Source organism: Cyanistes caeruleus, chromosome 17, assembly GCF_971803275.1.
Source record: "Cyanistes caeruleus chromosome 17, bCyaCae1.hap1.1, whole genome shotgun sequence".
In the NCBI taxonomy this organism is placed as follows: Eukaryota; Metazoa; Chordata; class Aves; order Passeriformes; family Paridae; genus Cyanistes; species Cyanistes caeruleus.
This window is the reverse complement of record NC_141717.1, coordinates 13,843,418-13,867,676: the sequence shown is the minus strand read 5'-3', so window position 1 is coordinate 13,867,676 and position 24,259 is coordinate 13,843,418. Positions and strand designations below refer to the sequence as shown.

The 24,259-nt window shown below is 54.5% G+C and overlaps 1 protein-coding gene across 2 annotated transcripts in view; it reads left to right on the top strand.

Annotated features, from left to right (window-relative positions):
• Positions 1 to 23,936, top strand: part of LOC111936126 (potassium inwardly rectifying channel subfamily J member 12) — a 38,231-nt gene extending 14,295 nt beyond the window's left edge. The window contains exons 1-2 of one of the 2 annotated variants that reach the window (XM_023936862.2): positions 6,696 to 6,741; positions 14,520 to 23,936. In XM_023936862.2, coding sequence (XP_023792630.1) covers positions 14,678 to 15,967 — 1,290 coding nt within the window. In that variant the 5' untranslated portion in view covers positions 6,696 to 6,741; positions 14,520 to 14,677 and the 3' untranslated portion in view covers positions 15,968 to 23,936. Of the gene's footprint in view, positions 1 to 6,695; positions 6,742 to 14,519 lie in introns of those variants that run through there. The other variant, XM_023936861.2, reaches the window with a different exon arrangement.
• Positions 23,937 to 24,259: the final 323 nt, after the last annotated feature.

Here is a 24,259-nt window from a genome sequence, read left to right as displayed (position 1 = left end):
CCCTCCTCTCCCTCTGGAGTCCCCAGGTGTTGCCTTGAGGAGGCAGGTAGCTTGTTCCCAGTGAGAGATGCTGTCAAGGCTTAGCCCAAGGGCACAGGTATAAAACTTCCTGCAGGAACAATTTGCTGCAGGAATTGTGCTGAACCAGCCAAACTGGGTGGTTTCAGGGGATCAACCAGGACTCGCTGAGATTATCTCACCTGCTTGCTTCCAGCCTGATCCCATTGCTTGTGTAACTCAAACATGTTTTGTAAGGAAAATCTGACCTGATGATCCTTCTCCCTCTGGGCTAAACCAGGACCCGATTTTGGTGTTTCTGGCAATAGCAAAATATTTATTTTCCTCACAGCTTCTTTTCTTTGTGACTCCCATAAAATCCCTGAGGATTCTGCTGATGCCAAGTCATGTCCCCGAGACAGCAGCAGGTCTGGGCACATGGTTAAAGGTGTAGATGAAGCATTTGGGGACATGGATTAGTGGTGGCCATGGAAGTGCTGGGTTAAGAGTTGGACTGGGTGATCTTAGAGACCTTTTCCAGCCCTAATAATTCTGTGTGGTGCAGGAAGGCAGGGAGGTCTCCAGGAGCCCAAAGAGTGGCTCCACATCTGCCTTGGGTCTGTCAGGACCCAGCAACCCTTCCTCCAAATGGAAAATGTGCTTTTGGGGTAAAAAACCCCAACAAAACACACGAAAAAAAATGAGTAGCTGCGATGCCATCTGTGTCTGCAGTGTGGCACAGCGGGGACAAGCTGTGCCCAGACTGCTGAGCACCTATGCCAGGGAGCTGAAAGAGGTGGCACAAGCATTCCTCATCATTTTCTCCCCCTGGGAGAGGAATGTCCTGTTTCTCTTGAGAACCACACATCTCCTTGGCATCTCTCTCTTTAGAAGCTTTGATTTCTTTTCCAACTGTGGCTCTCTAGCCTCAACAGCATGTCTCGGATATTTTTTTCTCCCACCAGTCCCCCTCCTGTTGATCCCAGGGGAAAAACTGGTTGGAAGCAGCCCTGGCCAGAGGCAATGGAGGGCTGGGGGGCAGCAAGTTGCCAATTCATTTGTTTTCCTCGATGGGGTTTCAAAAAAAGTGATGGGCTGATGAGTTTGGAGTCTCAGGGGGGCAATTTCCCTGGCAGCATCCAAGTTGTGTCACCTCTCTGCTTGGCTCTGTGACGACAGTGTTGATTTGAATTCTTCCAACTTAAGACTGATTTAAATGATGGTGAAGTTGGGGGGTGGCGTGTGGGAGTAGAGCACTGAGCGCTATTCTTTTTCGGTTGTCATATGCCTCCATAAAGACTTCTGCCTTGGGGATTTGCATAGATCCGTGGTCCAGATTGTGCTGCAAAACCCACCGGTGGTCCTCAAAGCTATGGCAACGCTTCTGTGCTGGCTCCTGAGGCAGATGAAGCTGGGAAGTTTAGGTGTGTTTGCAAATTTTATGCCGTGATTGTTCCTTTTTGGGGCTGGGGGATGCAGACGGGGCTTGGAGAGCAGCTGGGAGAGCCCACTCCTCTCCTGACCGACAGCATTCCCCCTCCTCTGCAGCCCCATCCCCTGGGGAATGTCTGCCTGCATCTTTATTCTATTATTTCATATTCTATTCTATTCTATTCTATTCTATTCTATTCTATTCTATTCTATTCTATTCTATTCTATTCTATTCTATTCTATCCTATCCTATCCTATCCTATCCTATCCTATCCTATTCTCAGCATGTTCTGCTTTGCTGAGCGCTCCCAGCCTCTCACTCCAAACTACTCTAATTTGATGGCAAGATGGTGAGGTCAGGAAAAAAAGCCAACATTCTCAATGTTTTTGTGAAAAATAGGTGTTTGGGTAATGACCTCATGGGGAGGGAGGCTGCAGAGTGAGCCAGTCTCCTACCAGTGAAACCGCAGGAGGCGAACGAGTGGGATTGTGCAAATGTCCCAGCCACAGGGAAAGCTTAATTCGGTGGTTGTAATAGCTGAGGACACGCACATCTGTAGGGAAGCAGGCTCCCTTCCTCGCGCTGCTCCCAGAAGGGCTTGTTTGTTTAATTTTATCTTGCCGAGAAAATTATAAAAGGAAAAAAAAAAAAAAAAAAAAAAAAGAGACAACCACCACTCTGTGGTTTTACTCAGCTGCAGCACAAAACCACCCCAGCGGAGCCTGGAGAGCGCCGGGAGCGAAGCCCTCGCCTGAGCCCAGGTATTTCCGTGGGGAAGAGGGGCAGCGAGGGGCCCCCGAGCTCTGCCAGGACCCCGCTGCCTGCTGGCACAGGGCCAGGCAGGATGGAGCCGGCTGTAGGAATCATCAGAGCTGGAGAAATCCCCACATCGCACTCGCTGCTCTGCTCTGCTCTGCTCTCCCACCTGCACCCCGTGCTGACCGACCCCGCTGCCCAGGGCAGCGGCACCCTGGAAAGAGGGAGATATTTGCCCTTTGAGAGGCTGGAGGAGGATGGGGGTCTCTGGGGCCCCAAGCCTGGCTTGCCCGGGTGTCACCAATGCACCTTCTGGCGGAGCAGAGCGGGCAAGGCTGGATTTTGGGGCAGAAAGTTGAGATCTTTGTGGTGGTTGGTGCTTTGCAAGCTGCCGTGTAAGCCCCGCACAGAGATGGCTGGTGCGGCTGGATAACGTGGGAGCGCCTGTGCTCTGGTTTCAGCTCGTTTTCCTCGCTGTCATTAGTTTAAATTTCCGAGGGAGCCTGGGCTTGGCATCAGACGCTGACATCCTTTAATTTAACAAATGTAAAAACGGGCCCGTTTCCAAGTGGAGTGATTAGAAGCGTCCCGCTCCGTCCCGCAGCCGCGGTGCCGGGCGCTGGCCGGGCCATCGCCCCTCGCTGTCACCGCCAGCCCGCTCCCCCCGCCCGCCGGGGCTGCGGCTGAGACCTCCCACACTCGTCACACGGGTGTGACATCCCATCATCGCCATCCCTGCCCGCTGCTCAGCGCTGCCGGCAGCTGCCGATGGGCCCGGCTGGCGAGGAGCAACAGGGGGGCTGCGTGCGGGGAGCGCAGCTCGCCCAGGGCGGCGACGGGGCCGTGCCCCCCGTGCCACCCCCGCAGCACCCACCGAGACCCCGGCACCCCCGGCAGGGCCCTCTCCGCCTCCGGGTTTGCGTAGGATGGCGCGTGTCCCCCCTAAGCTGCTTAATGAGGGTTAAGAAGCTAACGGGCTTATTTCCAACAATGATTTCCACAGCTCTGCAGGTGTCCCTGGAAACGGAGTGGCCCTGCTCCCACCCGGGAGCATCCTGCTGGTATTCCCAGCAGCCAGCCTGTATCGGTGCTCAGCCAGCCGAGCAAATCAGCCGCTGTTTGCAGGGTGCTTCAACACGCTGTAACAAAGATCCAGGCTGTGGTTTGGGGAGGGAAGGGGAGTAGGGGGGGTGGCATCCCTATGGATACATCCCCCACCGCCCTGGTCCCTCTCGCTCTGCCTCCAGAGCATCTCTGCAGCATCCCTGGGCGGTCGCCTGGAGACGGCCGCCGCGGGTTGCCACAGCGACGGAGCCTTCGCTCAGCATCCCTCCAACTCCGCAGCCTTGGCCGAAGTTGGGAGAGAGAAAAACATCCCAGGGAAGGGACTCCGTCCCCCCCTGGGGTAGCAAGGGCAGGGCTGGGGAAACTGAGGCACAGCTGGTGGGTTTGGTGGCAGCTGTGAGGTGATGGAGAAGGGTTTGGAAGTTGCCTATGGGGGTGGTGGGAATGGGGCTGGTGGAGGGCAGGGGGTACCTGCAGTCTCTGGGGTGGGGGGCAGCTCTTTGGTCCTCCCAGCAGCCATCGATTGTCAGCGTGGCAATGTCAGCCACGCTCGGGTTGTCATCTGTCGTGACACCCAGCTCGTGCTGGGATGGGCTGCAGGGTGTGCACATCCTGGAGGGATCAGAACCCAGACAAAACTTGGGGTCCCCTACACAGGATTGGCCACAAAACCTTCAGTGTCCTTCAGGGATGGGGTTCCACAGGGTGACACGGTGGCACAGGCTGGTGCCTGGCCCTGGGGACTGTCTGCAGTGAGGGAGAGGAGGATGAAGCCCTCTGGGGTGACCGTGGCAGTGGTGGCCCCCACCAGCCCCACCACGGAGGGCTCCCCCCACCCCAAGCCTATAATTAAAGACGATGTCCGTGGAGGGCGAGGAGAGGTTACGTAACTTTGGCGTTTGGAAAATTCTTTCTGCTCCCTTATCAGCTTTATAAATATCTCGACCCGGGGCCAGGCCAGGCAGGGGGGAAAGTGATGACAAGGGTTGATGCCAGTCCCCACGTTCAGGCCCCTCCAGCCACTGTGCCTCAGTTTCCCCATCTCTATGGACAAAAGCATCCCTGCTTCTCCTGCTGTTGGGCTGAGGGGAGGGCTCCTTGCTGCCTATGGAGCAGCAAGTGTTTTTCCCCTCCAACAGAAAAAGAGGGGGATTTTTCTTCCTCTCCTGGAATAGGCTTGAGGGTGGTTTTGAGTCACAGACCTCCTTAAGTGGCAAGACCAAAGAACCAAGGTCCTGCCTGCAGCATTGACTTGCCTTGCCCTAATCTGGTATCACATTCCCACTTTTTGAATTTGTTGCGTTCTCCTCGCTGGTCTTTGATGTCCTAAAAGTCTCTGGGTGGGGGTAATGCTGTGCCTCAGCCGCTGTGTGTTCCCAGCAGGATGCTGGGGGTGGGTGCCAGCCCTGTTCCCCCTGCTCCATCCCAGCCCTCCCGACCCTCTGCCGTGTCACAGCCGAGCCAGGAGATGCTGGTGCACGGCTGGTGACCACTGCAGGAGGTGCAGGCTCTGAGGGGGGGCTGGAGCAGGTCCCCTGCTCACGTGCACTTGCATTTACGCCACTTGCAGAGTTGTGTGCCCGCGGGGATGTCGGAGGGCGGCCGGGGCCGTGTCGATAGCAGCACAAACGGCGCACACAGCCAAGGGCGGCCGGGCCGGCGTTGTGTAACTCTCCGTGAGGCTCTTCACCAGGGGCATGTCACCGTGTCCCGATGCCACCAGACTTGTCATCCTCCCCAGTGCCACCAGACTCGGCCCCTGCCCCACCCATAGGGCCCTTTTGCTCTGTGCCCTCCCATTGCCATCACGGCCACCCAGACATGCCAGGATGCTGTGTGATGTCTATTTTTACCGCTCAGGGGATGAAGGACCAGGACCCCAGTGGTTCTGCAGGCTGTGGCAGCAGCATGCCACCACCTTTACCTCTCCAAATCTTCCTGTGACAGCATTTTGGGTTTGCCTGCTGGTGCCATTCTCCTTGTCAGCCCGTGTGTGCACACACAGCAGTGCCCGGGCTCACCAATGCCAGGCACTCACCTTGTTCATTGTAGGGTTGCCCAAGGACACACGTGGGGGTTGTTATTTTAGGGCTGGCCAAAAAAAAATAGGGATCCCTTCATTGCTGTTGTGATCCTGCTCTGTGTGAAGAAACAGAAGGTGAGCACAGGCAGATGTGCACCAAGCCTTGGTGGTATAAAAATGACCTTTTAAATGCCTTAAATGCCCAGATCTTTGCCACAGGGTCTGTGTCTGCTGAGCCCCTTAACAGCAGAACCCAAGGATGGGGCACAGAAGTAATGAGCCATTTTAGGGACCTCGATGTCTGGTTCCTTCACCTCCATTCGAACAGGGCTTTCCAAGCAAGGTGGATGCCCTGGGTGGTGGCAGTGGAGTGTCCCACAGCTCCTCACCCCCAGGCTACCAACATCAGTGGATGCTGACGTCGGGCAGAGATTTGACTTCTTGCTGCCAGGGCCAGGCTGAGAGGGCACCCACGGCTGGTCCCCGTGGGCAGGGAATGAGGGAGGATTAATTGAGTTTCTGATCTCTGACAGCGAGAGGGCACGAGAGCAGTGACCCCCCCAGCGTTACGCAACGCCTGTGCTAAATCTTCACGCAGCAGATAAAGACGGTCCCCAAAATACCCTGCCCTGCCTCTGCTGCCCTTCAGCTACTTGGGTTTGGGGTCATGCCTGAAGTTTGGGGTTGTCCAGCTCTCTGGTGACAGAAGGAAGGGTTGAAAGGGAAGAAACATTCTGACAGAAACCTGTTACCCCCTGGGAAGGAGACTTCCTCCAAACAGGCTCTGCTTGAGGAATGAGAGATTTAAAGGGAGCCCTCACAGGATTTCGAAGACACTGAAACTCATGAACTGGTGTGGGCAGAGCCATGAGCTGGAGGAAAAATAATAGCTGCAAAAACAGTGCAAGGGCCTTTTTTGTCTTGAAGATGCTGGACAGCATCACAAGTGTGCCAGGGGATCTGGACAGCCCCAGCAGAAAAGGAGGAGGATTTTTCATCCTCTCCTGAGAAGACGGGGTTTGTGTCATGGCCATCATTAAGCAGCAAGAACAGAGTGGTCTTGCCTTGGAACACCGACTGCCTGGCACCTCCGTCTGATCCACCAGTTCGGAATGTGTCTCATCCTTCTGGCTGGTCCTTCACTTCCCAAAAAGCTCTGAAATCCCCTCCAAGCTGCTTCTATTCCAACGCCTCGGGGACCGCTAAGGCGCTTCGGGCTTCCCACCGTGTCACGATTCCCCTCCCTGCCCCATGGAAATGCCACCGAAGGTGCACATCCCCCTCGCTGGCGGTGGCTCCCAGGGGCCGTGGCCGAGGTGCCAGCTCCTGTACATGTAGGGAAGAAGCGAGGCTGTAATCTGAGCTCGGGAGCAATTAGACAGGACATCGGTGAAGTCCCCACTGCCTGCCCGCTCCCTCGGCCGCCGGCACCGCGCTCAGCATCCGCGGCTCTCGCTGCCATCGCGGGGTAAGTGGAGCCAGGAGGGCGGCTCTTCCCAGCTTGGCATGTCCTTCCTCCCCGTTTCCTTCCTCCTGGGGTGAACAGTCACGTTTAGGGCTCTGCTGCCACCTTAACCCGCGGCAGTGCCAAAGAGCACTGGGAACACAGCACTTCAGGGGTGGAAGCGACAACTTTACCCTGGCACGGCCATGGAGCCAGGAAAACTGCCTGGGATAGCGGGACACGGGCTGTGTTTGTCACCGAGAGTTGAGCACTTGTTAATGCTTTGATGGAGCAGGAATGATAGTGGGTTCAAGGTCGGAAAAAGGGTGGAGGGTGCAGTTGATGTCTCGGCCTTGCTTCCATCCCAACTCTCCCGGCTGGAAGGGATGTGTGTATCCTGAGCTGGTTCTCATGGTCATCCCGCTCCTTTCCATGCAGATTCCCAGCAGGAATGTCACCGTGGGGAGATGCCATCACTCTCCCCACAGCTCCTGGCTCCTGCTGGCAGCTCCATCGCTCCCAACCTGCCACGTGTTGTGCCTTCAGGATAAACATTTCCTGGGCGCGGGCTCTGCCCACACACGCCAGCAGGAGCAGGAGACACAGCTCCTGGAGGGGGGGTTTGTGATAGGTGAGAACAAATGAAAACCTGCCTTGGGAATAATGGGATTTGGGAAAAAGGCCTCCACTGGAAGCGGGCAAGCGGGAGGTACAGGATTAATCTCGCTGAATGAGGATGAATGGATCCAGATCCATCATCTCCTGCCTCTGACCCTGAGGTGTGAGAGGGCTCTTGAAATAATCCGTGCCTGTGATATCCCAGGGATGCTTCCAAGCACTGCTGTTACCTTCAGGATAGGAAGCCCTCAGCACTGCGGCCCTCAGCTCGTTTCGTTGGTGATAAAATCCAGTTGGAGACATTTGCCCTTTCTGCCTCACTTTTCCCTTTCTTCCCACGGTGGTTTTTAGCAGCTGGATGCTCCCCTCTTGGTCAGGGGCAGGGGTGTTGCATCTCCCCTGAGCCTCTTGGCATGTGCTGGATGGGAACCTGCCATTCCCAATGGAAATCCGTGTCCCTGCAGAGGCCCCAGCTGTGGCAGGCAGGAGCGTGGCTGTCTGATTCCAGCTCTGCCATCACCACTGGGAGGTTTGGGGTTGGAGCTGGAGCCCGGCACATATCCGGATTTGGGAACATGCAGGAGGGACCAGGACCATGTGATGGAGACACCCCAAGGTCACTGAGCCATCCAAGAACATCCCCTGGCCCACACGATCCAGGGATGGTTTTCTGGGGAGGGAGGTGCCCACCACAGCAGGGAATGGGACTTGCCTGGGGACTTGCACAGCCCACTGGCCCCTTGGCACAGCTGGCTTAGGTGGTATTTCAGTTCTAAGACCTGGACACCTGCCAGCCATGAGTCCCACCCAGGGGGCTCCTCTTCACCCTCCAAAGACCCCGCTGATCCAGCACCAGCCATCTCCATCACCAGAGTCCTGACCCCACCAGCTCCTGAGGCTCCTGGGACACTGTGACAATGGCAGGACATGGGGACAGGGGACAGGGCATTGCTGCTGCAGGACTTAAATTTGCAGGGCCCCAGGACTGCTGGGAACAGATCTCTGACGTCCTGTGGGTCAAATCCTGCTGGGTGCAGGGTCTGGAGCATCAGCAGGCTGGGAAACCTCCCCTCCCCCTCGCTAAATCCCTTCCCCGGCGCAGGACAGTAGGTTACGGGCCTCGACCAGAGGCTGGATTTAAGGAGATTACAATTTCTCCCCCAGGATAATCTAGAAATTCAATTAAAACTCTCTGTCTCCTGCCCAGGCTGCAGCAGGGCCCTGGGGCACCCTGTGCCCTGCAGCCATGGCCGGGGAGCGCTGGGGTCCCCCCGGGCTCACACCAGGTAAGGGCTGACCCCTCCTCCAGGATCTGGCCAGAGCCCCCCACCCCTGCCTGGGGAGCAGCTGGGGCTCTGCCCCTTCCCAGGGCAATTTCCTGGGATATTAACACCCGTCCTCTGAGCTGAGGCAGCTCTGGGGGGCTGTGGGGGTCTGCAGGGGGCTGTGGGGAGGGGTAAGGGGGTACCACAGATGTTTGGGTGGGTGTCATGTGGACAGGGCAGTCTGGCTGCATCTCCTGGCGTTTTGGGGGGTCCTTTGGCAGCCCCTGGTGCAGGTGGGTCCCTGCCAAAGCCTGAAACCCCCTTGCCCTCATCCTTCCCCCCAGCCATGTCCTGTTTTCCGGGTGTATGGATGTGAGGGGCTGGAAGAACAGCCTGTGTTTTCCAGGAGAATGAGATGGGATTCCAAGACTCGGGGGGTGTCAGGGCTGGCTGTGGGTTGGGGTGACCGTGGGTGTTGTGGCATTCCCAGATCCCTCTGTCACTGTCCTGCAGCCAGGCAGGGAGGGGGACAGTCCCCAGGAGCACTGGGAGGCAGCAGGGGTGGATTACAGCCCCGGGGTTCTGTCACTGCAGGGTGTGGGTGCTGGAACAGAGATGGGTGCTGGAGCTGGAACAGACGTGGAGGCAGCTGGACTGGGATGCTCAGTCCTCACATCAGACAATGGAGTTTGGGGCCAAATGAACGCTCAGTGCAGCCTCTGAAAGACTTTTCCATGATCTCTCTGCTCCAGGGCACATTTAGCAGGAGTTTTAGGGTGCTTAAATACAAGCCCATCACCCTGCAATGACCACCTGGCCCCAGGGGTGACGAATGCTGTCACCCTTTTTCCTTTTTCCTGCTCCCGTCCCGTGGCATCCACACGTGGCTCAGGGGGACCGGGATGAGCCAGCATCTCTCCAGGCACTCCGTCACCTCCGGTCTTGCCTCCAAAGGCCTTCCTTGTCCCAGGTGCCTCAGTTTCCCTTCTGCGTGTGCCACCAAGACTTGCAGACAGCGATTTCTTTACAGCTTGTTGGAAACAGGGGAGTACACGGGGGGCCTGGGGAGGGGTGTGTGCCCATGGCTGTTTTCTTCCCGTGTCCCTTCCAAAACGGAGCAGTTTGTTCTCATTAGGGATGCACTGTGGTGGGAACCTCTTTCCTGTCGTCCCCCCCCCACGGCACTGCAGGGGAAACAGGGGTCCATTTATTCTCATTTATTCTTTATATGTCCTGACCTGGCCTGCCTTGCACTGACCCTTAATTTTTCGGCGGGGCATTGTAGGAGGGAGTTTCTGAGGCATTGCAGCTGCCCGGGCATGGCTCGGGGAGCCTCCAGCCCCTGAGCTGCCTGCCCTGGGTTTGCGGGCGCCCGGGGCTCTGCCGGGACGGGGTGAGCAGGGAATATTCGGGCTCTCTCTCTGCTGCGCCGCACACAGAGCTCCCTCCTCGCCGCTGACATTGCTGTCCTGCTGCTGGGGCATGAAGGGCATCGCCTCGGGAGATAGCAGCGTTATCTGCGGCTCGGGGCAGGCAGCAGAGTGTGACCTGCTCACACCGTCCCCTCCCGGCCTGTCACCTCCCCTGCCCCGCACACAGCGACCTGCAAACTCATCATCCCCAAACGCAGCTCCTCCGAGCCCCCAGCTGGGCACAGCCCGGGTCTGGGCTCGCTTCCAGGAGAAAATCCACGCTGGGAGGGTGCAGGGACTGAGGGGGTGAAACGCGTCCCCCTCCAGAGGTGCAGGGAAAGGTGTGATGATAAATCGCATTGACACATTCAGCCGGCTCTAACTAATGACTTCCCCGGCACTCAGCACATTTTCCCAGCGTGCTGGCTGCTCCGAATATTGTCGGAACATTTAACATCCCCTTTTAAGAAAAAAATAAAATAAAATAAATAAAATTAACAGTGCAGTTGGCAGATTGCTGGAGGCACTGGGGAGCCGCTCCGCGCTGGGAGCTGGGCTGCTGCAGTTTCATGGCAGGAGTTTTTGCCTCTCTTGTCGGCTCATTAGCTGGGGCAGACCCCGATGCCTTCGGAGCCGCAGGGAGCCGGGGCCCGCTCATTCCCGAAACTCGAATTATGAGTGTTTTGTTTCCTGAGTGTTATTAACGCTGTTGGCTGTGCACGGGACGCGCGGCACCAGCAGCAGGGGATGGTCCCGGTCCTGCGTGGGTTTGTCTGGGATTGACGGGCAGGGATTGCCAGGGGAAGTTTAGATTTTTGTTCCTGTGAGGGAAAATTGTGATAGGCGGGTTTGTGACACTGCTGGGAAGCAGGCAGGAAGGGGGATGTACCTCTGGAACACCTCTGGCAGCCCCCTGGGGCAGATGTGGCTGTGGGGAGATGCCGGGCTGGTGCTGGAGGATGCGCTCCCGAGCCGAGGAGATGTCGGGGGACCACGGGGATGTTGTCCCCTGTCACAGCCCGTCCAGCCACGGGTTTCCAGTGTTTACATGAGCCCTCTCCCAGCCTGAGCCTCCCGCAGCGGCAGCGTGGGGCTCCAGCCTTCAAAATTTAAACCAAAGCAGAAATTCAGCTTTCAGCGAACTCGAGAAAGTGTATATCCAAACAAAACTGTGCTAAATAAAGGACGAGCCGCAGGCGGCCGCCTGCTCCGGCACATCCACTTTGCTGCCTTTATTTAGCTGCCGTCTCCCCAGGCTGCCGCTGCCGGCCTGGGACGGGAGGGTCTGTCCCTCTGTCCCTCTGTCCCTCTGTCCCTCTGTCCCTCTGTCCCTCTGTCCCTCTGTCCCTCCAGGAGCTCCGGGAAGGACTCGGTCCGGGAATGTGGGGTCCCGCAAGGGAAAGGGGCTGTGCCACGAGAACTTCCCGGTACCCAAAACGGAGCCGGCTCCTTGGATCTGTCCTGGCATCACCCTGCAGCAGAGGGGTCCCTGAAACTCTGTGAGACATGGGAGAAAAGGGAAAGGGAAATAGGGAAAGGGAAAAAGGGAAAGGAGGAAGGAAGGAAGGAAGGAAGGAAGGAAGGAAGGAAGGAAGGAAGGAAGGAAGGAAGGAAGGAAGGAAGGAAGGAAGGAAGGAAGGAAGGAAGGAAGGAAGGAAGGAAGGAAGGAAGGAAGGAAGGAAGGAAGGAAGGAAGGAAGGAAGGAAGGAAGGAAGGAAGGAAGGAAGGAAGGAAGGAAGGAAGGAAGGAAGGAAGGAAGGAAGGAAGGAAGGAAGGAAGGAAGGAAGGAAGGAAGGAAGGAAGGAAGGAAGGAAGGAAGGAAGGAAGGAAGGAAGGAAGGAAGGAAGGAAGGAAGGAAGGAAGGAAGGAAGGAAGGAAGGAAGGAAGGAAGGAAGGAAGGAAGGAAGGAAGGAAGGAAGGAAGGAAGGAAGGAAGGAAGGAAGGAAGGAAGGAAGGAAGGAAGGAAGGAAGGAAGGAAGGAAGGAAGGAAGGAAGGAAGGAAGGAAGGAAGGAAGGAAGGAAGGAAGGAAGGAAGGAAGGAAGGAAGGAAGGAAGGAAGGAAGGAAGGAAGGAAGGAAGGAAGGAAGGAAGGAAGGAAGGAAGGAAGGAAGGAAGGAAGGAAGGAAGGAAGGAAGGAAGGAAGGAAGGAAGGAAGGAAGGAAGGAAGGAAGGAAGGAAGGAAGGAAGGAAGGAAGGAAGGAAGGAAGGAAGGAAGGAAGGAAGGAAGGAAGGAAGGAAGGAAGGAAGGAAGGAAGGAAGGAAGGAAGGAAGGAAGGAAGGAAGGAAGGAAGGAAGGAAGGAAGGAAGGAAGGAAGGAAGGAAAAGAAACAGAGAAGAGTGGAGGAAAGGAAGGAGTGATGGGGAAAGGGGTTCAGGCAGGGGGGAGCAGTGATGGTGACGAGGACCTGAGGGCCCTACCCCAGGTGAGGCAGCGCTGCTGCCTCCGCAGTCACCTGGGCACAGCTCCCCTTCCAGCACAGTTAATCCAGACCCCAGCTAATCCTCTCACAGGTCACTGGGGGCTCATTGCATTTTGTTCACTTCTCAAATGCATCTAGAATTAATTAAAAAAACCCGACTTTAAATTCTGCCTGTGGCAAAAGCATTCGGTGTATTGCCCTGGGGCGAGCCAGAGGGGTGATAGAGGAGCAGCCTTTTCTGGCCCAAAAAAAGAGGAGAAACATTAATGGATGCAGTCAGGATGGACAGGAGGAAGACTCAGGGTGGGAGATGAGTTTGGTGTTGGGCAGCTGGCCTGACAGATCAGCTCTGCAAGGCCACTTTGGTCCTGTTTAACTTCCAAGGACAGTAAGATTGTAAATATTTACTATTAATATTAACTGTTTGTCCCTATTTTAGTCTCCCCTGTGTCTCCAAGGAGTGAGAAGCTCTTGTTCTGTGTATGAGCAATCCCTTGGTCTGCTGAGAGGCCAACAAACCACCGTGACTCTCGAAAAATCAGCTTTGGGGATAAAAATGGTTGTGCTTGGATTGCAGCAGGGGGAAACGTGTTGTTTGGTGTAAGGTGGTGGCACACATGGGTCTGTGTCCAGCACCTGGGAGGTTTGGGCAGGCTTTAGTGCTCCTGCTTGTGCTGCAGTGCTTCTGGATGGTTTCTTGATTGGCAGGCTGGATTTGGGGAACATTTCAGTAAAAGGCAGTGTGGGGTATCATTGCGAGCTGGGATGATGCAGCCCCAGGCAGGCTGTGCCTGGCAGTGCTCCCTGCTGCTGGCTGGCCCTGGACTCTGTGTAATGGAAAGGGTGTGTTTGTCCCAGCGTGTCCCCGGGCACTGGAGCTGATTGCAGGAATCGACCGCATCGATCGGGCCGGCGGATCCGGCACAGCGTGTCCAGCCCGGCGGCTTCGCTGCGTTCCAGGCGTCAGCTGGGGTATCACGGGGGGCTCTGCACCCGCTCTCCCACCACGCTGCTGCTCTGTGCAGGTCTCACTGCCAGCAAGGCAGTTCCATCCCCAGTGGCACGTCCCATGGTGCTAAATAACAGGGTGGCCTGTGGCTGGGGGTGGTGTGTGGAGAGCTCCTGTGGTGCCATCTCTTTAAGGTGCTTTGGATGTGCCACATGGCTTCTCCACAATCCCGTCAGCTCCCTGATGCAGCCTCACGAGGGGCTGGGGGGTCCAGCAGCCTGGCAGAGCGTCACTGGGTTTCCTCATCATGTGCTTACCTCCACCAGCAAGCCCACCAGGCTTGGGCCACCTCTCCCATGTCCATGTCACCTCTCTCCCAAGCAAAGTTGAGTGCAGGTCCTTGACCCTGCAGCTGAGCCTTCCAGAAGGGACCAAAACAGCTCCCCATTCCCCAGTGGCAGTTGTTCCTTCATGAGACTTGGCCAGCTAAACCCATCTGTGACCGTGGATGGCTCCAGGTCCCAGTGGATACGTTGGGAAAGTTGCTCCTCAGGACATCTGCCCTGAGCAAGTACCTTCCCGGGGCCTTCTCCAACCAGATGCACATTGGCTGTGTCCTCTTCCATCCCCGGGCACGAGGACAGAGGTTAAATCCACATCTCCCTGTGCTTTCCCTCGAGCCCAGAAGAGCTGGTGCTCTGAGGTCGGCGCTGGGCTGGGCATCGATCCATCTGGCACGGGCAATGTGAACTGATGGAGCCACTTCCAGGAGTACCTTTATTGGTATCTGTGTCCCAAGGAGAACAGCTCGGCCTCTCTGCTTTCCTCCCTGGTGGCGGAGCTCGTGGGAAACGTGAAGTGGAGAAACTCCAGGATTTTCATCTGCTGGAGTTGTTGAGTGTCCCACAAATGCAATAAGATTTGTTCACTCACTTAGTATCACGAAAGAACAAACTCTAACACCTTCTCCCTTTCCTCTGTATGTGTTTTTGGGAGCAGCCCAGCCTAGGAAAGGAGAATTAGAGCAGTGTAGGAGGTTGCCACTCAACATGCAGCCCATTAGGACCACTGGCCAAGCAGCCCCTCAGGTCCCCGTGCCATGACCGGTAACGGCCCTGTCTTTGCTTTCTCATTGCAGAACCTCTCACGGGATCCTCGTGGTGACGTGGCAGCCAAGACGTGGAAGTTTGGGACTTCTCTTCCACCGCAGCAGAATTTGGGGGGTGGGCAGGGGTGGGTCAGGGGGACACTGGGAGTCGCAAGACCCTTCACCTTCACTGTGGGCTTGGCTCAGGGATGACTACGGGCAGAGTCAACCCTTACAGCATCGTGTCCTCTGAGGAAGACGGGCTGAGGTTGACCACCATGCCAGGTATCAACGGCTTTGGCAATGGGAAAATCCACACCAGGAGGAAATGCAGGAACAGGTTTGTAAAGAAGAACGGTCAGTGCAATGTGGAGTTCACCAACATGGATGACAAGCCACAGAGGTACATTGCAGACATGTTCACCACGTGCGTTGACATTCGCTGGAGGTATATGCTCTTGCTCTTTTCCCTGGCATTTCTGGTGTCCTGGTTATTGTTTGGGCTGATTTTCTGGCTAATTGCACTCATTCACGGAGACCTAGAAAACCCAGGTGGAGACGATACTTTCAAGCCTTGCGTTCTGCAGGTCAATGGCTTTGTGGCTGCTTTTCTGTTCTCCATCGAGACCCAAACGACGATCGGGTACGGCTTCCGCTGCGTGACCGAGGAGTGTCCGCTCGCTGTCTTCATGGTGGTGGTTCAGTCCATCGTGGGCTGTATAATCGACTCTTTCATGATTGGTGCAATAATGGCAAAAATGGCCAGGCCCAAAAAACGGGCCCAGACATTACTTTTCAGCCATAACGCAGTAGTGGCGATGAGAGATGGAAAACTCTGCCTGATGTGGAGAGTTGGGAACCTACGGAAAAGCCACATAGTAGAAGCCCACGTACGAGCTCAGCTAATTAAGCCCAGGATCACAGAGGAAGGGGAGTACATCCCGCTCGACCAAATAGACATTGACGTGGGGTTTGATAAAGGCTTGGACCGTATTTTCTTGGTGTCTCCCATCACCATTCTCCACGAGATCAACGAAGACAGCCCCTTGTTTGGGATCAGCCGCCAGGACTTGGAGACAGATGACTTTGAGATCGTCGTCATCCTGGAGGGCATGGTAGAGGCCACAGCCATGACGACGCAAGCTCGGAGCTCCTACCTGGCCAGTGAGATACTGTGGGGCCACCGCTTCGAGCCCGTCTTGTTCGAGGAGAAAAACCAGTACAAAGTAGACTATTCCCACTTCCACAAAACCTACGAGGTCCCGTCCACCCCCCGCTGCAGCGCCAAGGACTTGGTGGAGAACAAATTCCTGCTGCCCAGCACCAACTCCTTCTGCTACGAGAATGAGCTGGCCTTCATGAGCCGCGATGAGGAAGAGGAAGACGATGACAGCCGGGGTCTGGAGGACCTCAGCCCGGACAACAGGCACGAGTTTGACAGGCTTCAAGCCACAATAGCGTTGGATCAGCGGTCGTACAGGAGGGAGTCAGAAATATGACACTTGGTCCTTCCGTTGACTTTTCCAAGGGTATTTTTTTTCCTCCTCTAATCTCTTCCCCTACAACCCGCTCAAATTATGCAGAACAATGCAAGTGCCATAGGAATGCTTGAGAAATTAGTATCGTTCATAGTTTTCAGTTTCATCGCAATAACCACTGAGCGGTCTGCAGGAGGGGACGGTGGCAGGCCACGGCGCGTCCCCCGCGCCCGGCGCCCGCGGCAGGGCCCACGGCTCTGGGGGATGGATGGACAGATGGATGGAGGGATGGGTGGATGAATGGATGGATGGATGGATGGATGGATGGATGGATGGATGGACGGACGGAAGGATGAGGAGAGGAGGGTCCGTGGGGCATGGGCAGGTGCTCGCCCCACACGGCCCCGTGGGGCTTTGCTCTCCCTGCGGGGAAAACGCCAGCGTTTTCCTGGAGCTGAGCACTGCGAGATCCAAAAAAGAGGAAATATCAGGAAACAAATCTCACTCTCTCTCTTTTTTTTTTTTTCCTTTTATTTTTTAACTGAGCAGCAACAACAAAACCATTGCTCCTTTGGCAGGCGGTCTGGTTCAGTTGCACAAGAACAACACTTGAAATAACATGCAACATTAATGTACTTCTTTTTAATTTGGGAAAAAAATGGGGGAGGGAGGTGAGAGGGTTTTTAATATTTTCACCGCACCGTTTGGGAGACTGTTTACCAAAATAATAATAATATTAATTATTATTATAAAAATAATAATAATAATAATAATATTAAATCTGAAAGAAGTCATTCAGTATTTTTTGAAAATGAACAAGGGAATGAAGAAGCCGCCAGGGTCTTTTGAGGGGGTGACTTGTTGGGTAAATGCAAGAGCTAAAAGTTAAGATTGCGTCCAATTTTGGGGTGTTTTTTTACCACTGGCATGGCTTCATAGGCAGAAAACACATGTAAGTGACTATAGGTCTGTGGCAGTGAAAGAAAGTAGTGGAATTATTGACAAAGGAGGTAATAAGGATTAGCAGGGCTGTGAGAGAAAAAAGCATTGTAAACATGGTAATTAGCCAGTTTCTGGAAATGTTGGATTTTGGGGTGGAAATGGGGTCTGGAGCATTAGCTGCTGAAGTGTTGGGTCTTCCCCAGCATCTCTGATGAGGAATTCATAAGGTTCACCATAAGAGTGAAAAGCACAAAAATGAGAGTGGAGAGCTCTCAAAATTGGGTATTTCCCAACTTTTCTGACCAATTTGGTATTTTTCTTCCTTGAAGAACATTTTCAAATGTAGAAATCAAAGGGAAAGTCATCTCGTTGGGCTGCACTTCGAGTCCTGGAGCTGTGTCCGTGCCAGGCTGGGCTTTATGAATTCCCAACCCACCAGAGAGTCCTGCTTCAGAGGCAGATGTTTTCCCCAAAAGAACAGATGCCAGTTGAGAAAATCACCCCATCTTGCGCTTCAGCCCATCCCTGTGTCCCGGCCTCAAGGTGGATTGTGCCTTAGAGATGCGGACTCATCCCGTGTCCCAGCCCTTCTCCACAGCCCCCATCCTGCATCCCCTCCTCTGGGTGATGCCCCTTTTTCTCTGCAGCACCCACTCCCCTCATCCACCGCCTTTCAGGCTGGCCTTGGTGACAACCTGCTTTAGCTTTAGCTCTGGCACGAGGCAAAGCACCCCATGCACGGGAAGCCTCCGCTCCTGCCCTGCTCCCCAGAGAGGGAAGGAGTCAGAGAGGTGCAGGTTTGAGGGTCCCTTCATCTGGTTGTGCTGCTCGTTGGTGCTCTGGGAGCCAAAATCTGGCTCCCTGATCCCTGTGGCCACGGGAAGGGCTTTGTACCCATGGGCATCCCTCATCTGACCGTGGGCACAGAGCCCTTGGGGAGAGGGCTCAACAGCAGGGTCTTCCATGGCATTTTGGCTGTGATGGGCTCCTGGTGCTTTTCCCCCCACAGCCCACACCAGGGAAGCTGTGTCCTGGGGTCAGGACTTGCTGTGGTGTGTCCAAACATGGGTGGCAGAAGCAGGATTTGTCCTGTGTCCCCATCCCCATCTTCTTCTTGCCAAGGGCTCAGGGGAACTGCTGCCCTGAGTGTCCCACTGCCCCGTGCCACCGAGCACCGTGCTGGGGACATCACCCCTGCAGAGTTTCTTCCCACCAGGGTCTGTCACCATCACCCCACACTGCCCACCAAGAGGCTGCTCTGTTTTTGGCTTCCACTAAAAACCTCTGGGAGAAAACCTTCTCCAGGGGCAGCACTGGGAGGCAGATTTTTCAGCACTGAGTGCCCCAAATGCGTTTTCCCCGAATGTGGGGACACGTAGGGATGTGCCATTGAGCTCCAGCCACGATATTTCTCTTTCTAAGGCAGCGAAGGCGGATGCCATCCCATCACCAATCCCTTTGCTCCTGGGGGGATGCTTTTGCCCCCTGCTTTTTGCACCACAGCATCTGGGGGGTGGGAAGGATGGAGGGGGGGGCAGAGAGATTTTGTGTGAGCACTACTTATTTATTTTTTTAAAACAAATGCTTTTAAGTGGTTTTAGGTTCTTTTGAATAAATAATAATTATTAAAAAAAAAATAAAAGGTGCACATCTTGCTGCTGTAGAGTTCTCAGAGGGTTAAACTTCTTTATAAATATATATATATATCACAGTAAATATTTGTATAAAAACGAAAGAGAAATAGAGATGTCTTTAAGTAAATTATTGCTTTTAAAGAAACTTCTATGATTGTACAGTGTTACCTGGGAGAATAGAATAATATATACAGATGTATTTTTAAACTGCTGTGTAGGAGGATGTGAACTGGGACAGGGAGCGCCTGTGGCTGGCACAGTGAGGGGATTTAGGACCTTCCCTGGCCCCTTTTCACTCACCCCCTGCCCCAAACCCTGCTAGTGAGGGTCTAGCTCTGGTGAGACATCCTGTATCTACTGTATAGTCCTTGTCCTGACCATGGACCACACCGGTACATAGTGTATAAATATTATTTTTGCCTACCTGTGAGAGCTCAGAGCTACTGGTCTTTTCTTCCTACCACCAGGGAGCATCGGGAAGGCTGCCCAGCCATAGCTTAAATCCCATTAATTGTCTAAAAAAGGGGTAAAAAAGGGGAAAAAAATTTAAAAAGGTGGAAAAAGCCCAAGCTCAGCATTTGGGTTTCCTTAAGGGGCTGGGAAGACACAAGGATGCTCTGGGGGTGTGGGGTTTTGGGGAGTGGAATCCCTGTGGGAAAGGGCTTGGAGACGAGCAAGGTGAAATGTCCCCCTCAAAAAAAAAACCCCCAGCCGCCGGCCATTTCCTCGAGCAAGCCAGCTCCATCCCTGGAGTTCACTTGATCCTTGGAGGACGGCAGGAGGCCGAGAAAGGAGAGATAATCCTCTTGGCCAGCATCCCGTAGGGATTGCCCCGGGCCGGGGCTCCGGCAGCAGCAGCTCCCCGAGCTGGGGTCATCCCCGCGCCCCAAAGCCACCCCTGGGAAGAGCATCCTGTGCCCTGGGGGCTCCTCACTCGGCCGGGGGCCATCGGGATGAGCCTTAGCTTCTCATCACCCAATTTAGTGCACTTTGTCTTTTAGGGCTGGGACAATCACTTAGCGCTCAACCTTTCTCGATTCGGTGCCTGCTTGACCTTCAAACCTTTTGTAGGAGATGACTTCAGAGCCACCTTTTCTATCTTTAATAAGGCAGAACAAATACGTTTATTTTTAAACCCTCCTGCTCTTTCCTCTCGTGCTGACAACCAAAAGAGTCCCCTGAGTGTGCTGTCCCCTCCTCTCCCATTTCTTGCACGCAGAAAGGAGCGTGTGGCAGCCGTGTCCGGCCCCCTCCTGCTCTCCCACCCCCCAATTCAGGAACGCTGCCACGGGGGGGTTGGCACAGGGCAGGGTCCGGATGGGTCACGAGCAGGGACAGGACGTGGGGCAGTGCCCGACCCGATGCCATCCATTCCCCTCGCCCACCAGCTGTGCACATCTGTCCTGCTGCCCGCTCCCAGGGCGCCTTCTCCCCTCCATCTCCCCCCCAAACACACCCCAGTGCTCCCCCAGGCTCAGCCCCGCGTGGGTTTGGGGTCGGAGACCCGACACCAGTTCACAGGGCAGGCTGGCAACTGGGAGCACTGGTTTCCCAGGGGTAACACGCTGAGTCTGTTCGCTGGGGCAGTGGTGGTAGAGAAGCTGAGGGATGCAATGAATTATCTGTACCTTTTCCACCTCCGGTGTTTCTCTGTCTCATTGCACATATATTTGAGATATATGTGACAATGTATATATATATTTGTAAAATGTATTTCAGATGACAAAACTGGCCAATTTTATGTTATTTTAAATATATTATATATATTATATATAAGAGTCTCCAAAAGATATAAATAGACTAGAGAAAATAATATAAATATGTAATAAATGTATTTTGATCTATTTAAAATATCTCGCGTCATGCTGTATATTTTAAAGATCATAGTGAAGTGTCTGCCTGTAGCCAACTTCCAACGTGTTTCCAAGTCTGTCAGTTGTCACACACACAGGATATGTGGAGCAAACTTTGAGCAAGACTGGGGCCAGCACGACAAACAGAGATTATTTTTAAGAGCCTTTTAGCAAATATCCATCCTGCTGCCTTTAAGCAGGAGCAAAAAAACCACACACCTGAATTTTTCTTGGGAGGATAATTTTCCTCCCTGCTGCAGGAATGCTCAGAATGATGGGGGGGCTCTGCAGAGGCCCCCCAAACACAGCCCCTCCCTGGGTACCGCTGGCTGCAGTGCCCTGCCCTGATGGGCTCTGCCCACAAGAGCGGCTCAGCCATGCAGGGAGCCCGGAGATGGGAAAATGTGTCTGGAGCCCAAGCAGAACAAAACCAGTCATCCAAGACTGACCCAACAAATCTTTCCGGAGCGCTCTTGGTCCCCCTGGGCCCTGTGAGGAGCTTTTTCCTGCGGGCATTGCCTCCTGTGTGACCTCAGGGGACATCACACCACATCCAGGTGACAGTTTAAATGTCCTTAATGGTGCGTCACGGCTGAAGGGAAGCGGAGACAGTGTGTGAGATGCTATTTAAGGAGAGGTTAATGGCCTGGTGGACACAGAGCCCCTGGATTTGCCATCCTGGATTTTCCTCCTGGCTTTCACACCTGGCTGCCACAGGGAAAGGGGCTCGTGTACTGAGACAACCTGGGGAAATTATCCATCATCGTTCCTCAGGCTGGGAATAGGGCTCAATCCACTTCAGGTGACTGGTGGCCGATAATTTCCACCCACCACTAACGATCTGTTGGGTCCCATCAGCTCCATCCTTTTTGCCATAAGGAAGTTTTTTACTCATTAAAAAAATACCCCAGCCAGCCACTCACTCTAATAACCACAGAGAGGGCTGGGGCTAAGCAAGATTTAAGAGCAAAGCCCGTTTAATTTAGCAAAGGGGGAGACTGAGGTGACTTGATTACAGCATTTGTCATGGGGAGGATACACTGGTACAAAGAGGTAACTTAATCTAGCAGGGAGAGGCATAATAACCACCTCTTCCTGGAAGCTGAAGCCAGACAAATCTATCTTGGAAATAAGGAGCGATCTTTTAATAATGATTAGCTATTAGAACAAGCCACCAATCTCTGTCTCTTAATGCCTTTAAATCTGGACCAGATGCTTTTCTGGAAGCTTTTCTCTTGCCGCGGAGAGGAGCGGGGGTTCTTGGGGACGGTAATGGCCTGCTACAGGCAGGCAGGAGAGGAGATGGGGGAAAAAGCTCTACTCCAAAACACGGGCTGGATCTCGGGAAGGAAAATGCCAGGGTGGAGGCGGGGGATGCTCTGGCAGGGCCCTGCCAGCATCTCTGCTGGGGACACGCACGGGCCCGTGCAGCAGCTTCCCACGGCTCCCGTGCCTCCGCTCTCAGGGTTTGCTTTGCCATGCGGCAGTGACTCCTCACACAGCCGTTTGCACTACAAACCCCAGCGCTTCATTTGTGGAAGCATTTAATGATTCAGGAGCCGGCAGCTCCCTGGGGATGGTTCCCACTGCCTCCAGAATTCCTCCCTCGGTGGCTGCTTGTACAGAAATCCCCAGGGAGCTGAGCTGATGCTGGCACCACGGGAAATGTGCTGCCGGGGTGTTTGGTCTTTGCTTTGTTTCCAGTCCAACCATCCTCATCCTCGAGAGCTGAACTGAGGGGTGGGAGCAGCAGGGATGGGAAGGCAGTGAGTGGCTCTGAGGGGAATGACCCTGCTTACACCTCACAGACCTGGCTGGAAAGTTTTCAGCAGGGATGGGCACCAGTGTAATGAGTGTGGGGCTTTTTCTTGGCTGGCAACCTCCACTTTTAATATTCAAGATGTCTTTAAGGGCTAAAGCCCTCTCTGAACTCAGCATTGCACCAGCCCTCACTGACTGCCCTCCTGCCCCTTTCCCTTCAGATTCAGGAGACCAAAGCATCTCTCTGTGCCTTTGCCAGAGGTTTTTTGCCTCCCCAAAAGCAGGGTGTCCTTTCATAAGCTTGGATGGGTTTGGCTCAAACCCACTGAAATTTGGCTGAGCCAATCTGTCATCAAGGGGCAGAGAGTGGGCAGAGGGGTTGGGAACTCTGTATTCCCACCAGGACCTCGTCTCAGAGGGATGAAGGCAAGGAACTTTGCCCTGGCCCCACTGGAAATGCTGCTTCTCCATCCAGCTTGGATTCATCCTCTCTCCAGGCTGCTCCAAGAGCCTCAAACCCTACAGATCCCTCTGAATTTGGTCCCACCCAAGTTGCTCCAGTGCCATTCCAGGTGTCTGGGAGGAGCAGGGATGCTCTGGGTACTGCAGGGCCATACCCAGGGATGCTGGGTTGTCTCTGGGGGTAACCATAGTAACGGAGCAGCATCTCTGCTCTACTGCTGGCAATTTGCTTTTTCATCCTACATTAAGGTGGACCCTCTCCAACTTCTTTCTCCCCCTCCATAAAGGCAATACCAAGAGCTCTCCCAGAGGGGCCAGCTCTTCTATTCCATCCCACACCAGGTTTCATCCCACAGAAAACCGGGATCCTGCCAGGGAACCAGCCTCCAGCATCCTGCAGGGAGTCCAGGAAGGCTGAGGCTGGAGTTTCTCCTTAACACAGATTTATAATTGTGAGTGGGACAAAATTAGGGGTTTCCTTACACTTGTTGTTAACAGGTCACCGTCAAGGTTAAAAACCTCAAATGCTTTAATTTTTTTTTAATTATAAAATGCCTCTACTAGCAATAACACTCCGGCTTATTAATATGGATTGGGGTTTTTTTCAGTGCAGAATGTAATTATCACCCGTTAAGTACTTTGTTCACCTTTCACATTTCTCCTCGCTCGGGAAAGGCAAACACATGAGTCAGCGTCCCTTTTTCTGTCACTTTTAGGCAGATTTTTTTTGTGACAAGCCATTGTGAATCAGCACAACACTGCAAAGTTCAGGTCACAAACGCTCCTGAGAGGCTGCTCACAGGGAAAAACTGTGATTTTTTTAAGAAGGAGGTGAAGGACGTCTCCTGTCTTGACCCTGGGCTTTGGGGAGAAACCCCAAATGAATAAATTTGGAATCAAACTGGGCTCGGTGGTGCTGATTTAAGGGGAGAAGTGAGAAGGGTTTCCCGTGGGATATCAGGATGGAGAAGATGCGTGCAAGCTGACAGATCAGCAACCCTTCCCCAGCGAGTCGACACTCCCTCTCCTCTTCCCCTGCAGCTGGCACATTTATTTTGGAAATACTTCATTAGTATGTAATTAAACCTTCCCCTCTTTGCCTGACGACCCCGAGCATCACTGCCACCCCCCGGGCTGGGGCGTTCCTCGCTGTCCCCTGTCCCAAGGTGGGGGTGCGGGCACTCCGGGGTGGCACTGGCGGGGGGGATGGCCCCAAAAGCCGGTTTTCCGTGGGTGGGCATCCCCTGCTCGGGGGCTTGCTGTCCGTTTGGGTTCGTGGCTGACTCAGCCCCAGATGGTTCTGCGAGCGCTTATGTAACGCGTGTTTTGGCGGGGGCCGGGACGCGGAGCGCGGCGAGGAGGTGGGCGCGGGGGCGAGGGAGGGAACAGAGCTAAAGATAATCCTGGCAGCTCTGACAGAGCTTTGCCAGGCCCCGAGGGAGCCGGCAGGGGAAAGGCTGCTGGGGATCGGGCAGCGGGCTCGCAGCCACCGCTCCGTCCCGTCCCCATCCCCGCTGTCACCTCCCTGGGAGCTGCAGCTTCTCCCTTTCCAGGTTCACCTGCGCTCACAAACAGACCTAAGATCACCCTCGGTGTTTCACAACAGGTTTTTTTTTTCCCCCCCCTGCTGTTTCATGATCCGGGTACAGCGGGGAAGTGTT